Genomic DNA, 3,258 nt, shown 5'->3' with positions numbered 1-3,258 from the left:
TCTCTCTCTCTCTCTCTCTCTCTCTCTCTCTCTCTGCCATAAAAAGACATAGATCTAACCCACATCCACAACAAAGAAAGTTTGCCCAAAATTTGCTTAATGTATTTATCTCTTCCGTTCAGGCCAAACCATTGACGTATACAGACAACTTCAACTATGGGACTGATGTCCGTGGTAAACCGCCCGGCTCCGTTGCTAAACGTTATGACCCTTTCCTTTGTTGTGCTGGTCCTCATCTACAACGCCAGCAAAGACAACATTTTATCGGCCTCACCCTGCCCAACACAGAACAGTCAACACAGGAGAAACGCTGCTCACCCATTCCGTAACTTGACAGTGCCCTCTGGGAACCCAGGAAGCGCCAGAGCTCCCTTATCGACATCGTCAAGAAAGACATATCCCCACATAGAACGAGAACCTCCGCCCAACTCAAGACATAAAGAGGGATTTGATCTGGAATACTTAGATCGCGAAGTCCATATAGCGATGGAAACAAAAAAGGCTGCAATACGTTTACTAGATTCTCCTATCTTAAACCAACATCACATGACGTATTTGGTCGGACGCGAGCAGAAATGTACGAATATGACTCCTGAAATTATCATAACGGTTCCGTCTAAGTGGGATAATTTCGAAAAAAGGCGAAAGGTGAGAAACGGCAATCAAGGAAAATACGCCAGAGTACATTCTAAGGACGCACTTTTGCTTTTCTTTGTGGGACTTCCTCCAGCGGACATGGAAAAGAATCAAACAGAAAAGTGGGCCAAACTACAGGAGGAGAGTGAGAAATACACTGATGTTGTCATTGCAAATTTTGAGGACAAGTATAGAAACATTTTGTTGAAGCACTTGTCCATGCTTCAATGGACGATCCGCTTTTGTCCCAAGACCAAATTTGTGCTTAGAACCGATGATGACGTGGGCATTAAAACTGACCTTATGATGGCTTCTATGCGTCGACATAGAGATGTGCGGCAAAATTTCATTCTTGGAACGCAACGTGTTGGTGACTCTCCATCTCGGAGAGCAGATCGACCTCGTTTTTATCTCTCCAAAGAAGAGTATGAACCCGATACATTCCCGCCCTACGTATTGGGAGGAGCAATAGGCTACCCCGTGTCCACTGTCAAGCTGCTGTACGAGGTGGCCAGAAGGACACAGAGCGTGTGGTTAGATGATGTTTATATGACTGGGATCTGCGCCACCGCCCTGGGTATTCCCACGTTTAACGAGAGGAGCTTTCAATTCACACACTAACCCAGGAGTCACGTCAACCTTCTTGTAGTGTAATGATGATTGCGTAATTTCTTTTTGTGTCATAGCACATGGGAGTACGTTTGTGTGTATGTGTGTGCTTGTGTGTGTGTATGTGTGTGTATGTGTGTGTGTGTGTGTGTGTGTGTGTGTGTGTGTGTGTGTGTTTGTCTGCCTGTGTGAGTGTGTTCGTTTATGTGTTATGGTGTGTGCGCTTGTTTTGCGTACATGTATGAATGTGTGTAATGTGTGTGTGCTCATGTGTGTCGGTATGTACTTCTTTCGGATTAGACAGGCTGTTTATAATATAAGTACCACTCAGAATTGTCTTTACGTGAAGTTCCGTTTACTTACGTTTTTAGAGTGAAGATTAAACCATGCTTTTTGGGGAAATGGTGGGTGATGGGTTGGATATGGAGTGGCAGGAAAGTGAGAGGCAAAGAGAGAAAGAGAGAGAGCCCAAGAAAGGGGAGAGCCGAAGGGAGGGGTGGAGGGAGAGAGAGAAAAAAAAAAGAGAGAAAGGGAGGGAGAGAGAAAGATAGATAATAATATGCATGTACGATATATTTATATATATATATAGGCCTTTATAGTGCGTGTGTGTGTGGGGTGGGGGGGGGGGGGGTCCCTGCCGGTCAATATCAGTCGTATGAAGGATTGAAGGAATTTCAAAACTGAGTTAACATTATTTTCAGAAACTATCACCTTTTCCCTACAAATAACAATGAAGTAAATATGACCATATTTGACGAAAATACGGAACTTGTAATTGTGCGAGGCGAGGAAACTCGAAAAGGAGAAAATGGCCTCCGAAGTTGAGCAACATGTTTCCATAGCAATGGGGGTCTTAGAACTGAGATAGAGACTTGAAATTTGGAAGTTTTCTTGACTTTGCCATTACAAGGTATCATACAGAAGTAGAAAACTATTCATTTACAGGGGAAAAGATTAAGGACAAAACAAAATTTTCACGAGAATGGACTTCACGTCAAATGCAACAAAATATTAGCATTATACTAAGAACCGGATACTGAATTTTCAAAGTAGCTGTATGTCAAATTCATCTGTTTCATATGAAAGGACTATGTCTCCTGAGAATTTTGGTACCATACTTTTACCTCTCAATCAATGCTTAAGAGAATGACAGCTGTTTCAATTTAACATAATAATCAAATATTGCTGTAGTCGCTAACTGGCTGCAACCCATGATTGACAGATAATAAAAGAGTACCAAGAGCACCAAACATCTCTACATTAATTGTTTTTCAAGACTCTGAGATCATTACAAATCAGTATTATATTGTCTCAAACATGATGGTCTGTGCTTATTTCAATAAAAACACCGAGCGCTGTCCCGGCCGTTGCCGCATCGGTCCCCACGAGTCGGCACGGCTCTAACTGTAGTATACTGAGTGCTACCCGGAGTTTCGCGGAAGAATTGAGGCAAAATAATTCCAGGCCGATGACTTTATTCCTATACAAAAAAGTGTTCTTTTAATTGGTATCTTTTCTGTTTTACACATTTCGTGTTAAAAATGATCTTTGAAAACTTTTTTCAAGGTTTTCTATCCAAACGCCAAAGGCCACAAATAATAACCGCGGGAAACCACGCTCAAAGCTGTATAGTTCTCCGCCAATGAAAAGACGGTTTTAATCTTCAATCTTTCTGCAATGCCTTCGAATGCATGAGTGTCAGTTTTGAACCGGGGGACCTCGCATTCCGACCGCGAGGGGCTTCCCTTTCTACGGCGATTCTCCAGTTTCAAATACTCGGATATACAAACACTATTGTAACGAAGAAAATCGGAACTTTTTCAAAGTGTTCAGCATATTATGGTGTTTTATAGCAAAAGAACAAAGAAACAGAGATCTGAATTACCCCCATTTTACCGAAACCACGCGCTGGGAAGGCCGCGAGTCGGCTTACGAGCCCTGTTTACGCTACCTTATTATACGTTTGCATAAACACACGAGAGCACGATCACACACACACACACACACACA

At 42.5% G+C, this 3,258-nt stretch overlaps 1 protein-coding gene across 1 annotated transcript in view; it reads left to right on the top strand.

The window, feature by feature from the left end:
* The window catches only part of LOC101858486 (beta-1,3-galactosyltransferase 1), a 19,146-nt gene extending 17,785 nt beyond the window's left edge, over nucleotides 1-1,361 (top strand). Inside the window, exon 2 of the mRNA XM_005097059.3 lies at nucleotides 123-1,361. Coding sequence (XP_005097116.1) covers nucleotides 157-1,257 — 1,101 coding nt within the window. The 5' untranslated portion in view covers nucleotides 123-156 and the 3' untranslated portion in view covers nucleotides 1,258-1,361. The remainder of the gene's footprint in view (nucleotides 1-122) is intronic.
* Nucleotides 1,362-3,258: the final 1,897 nt, after the last annotated feature.

Source organism: Aplysia californica, unplaced genomic scaffold (genome assembly GCF_000002075.1).
Source record: "Aplysia californica isolate F4 #8 unplaced genomic scaffold, AplCal3.0 scaffold00145, whole genome shotgun sequence".
Lineage (NCBI taxonomy): Eukaryota > Metazoa > Mollusca > Gastropoda > Aplysiida > Aplysiidae > Aplysia > Aplysia californica.
This window is presented reverse-complemented; position numbering and strand designations above follow the sequence as displayed.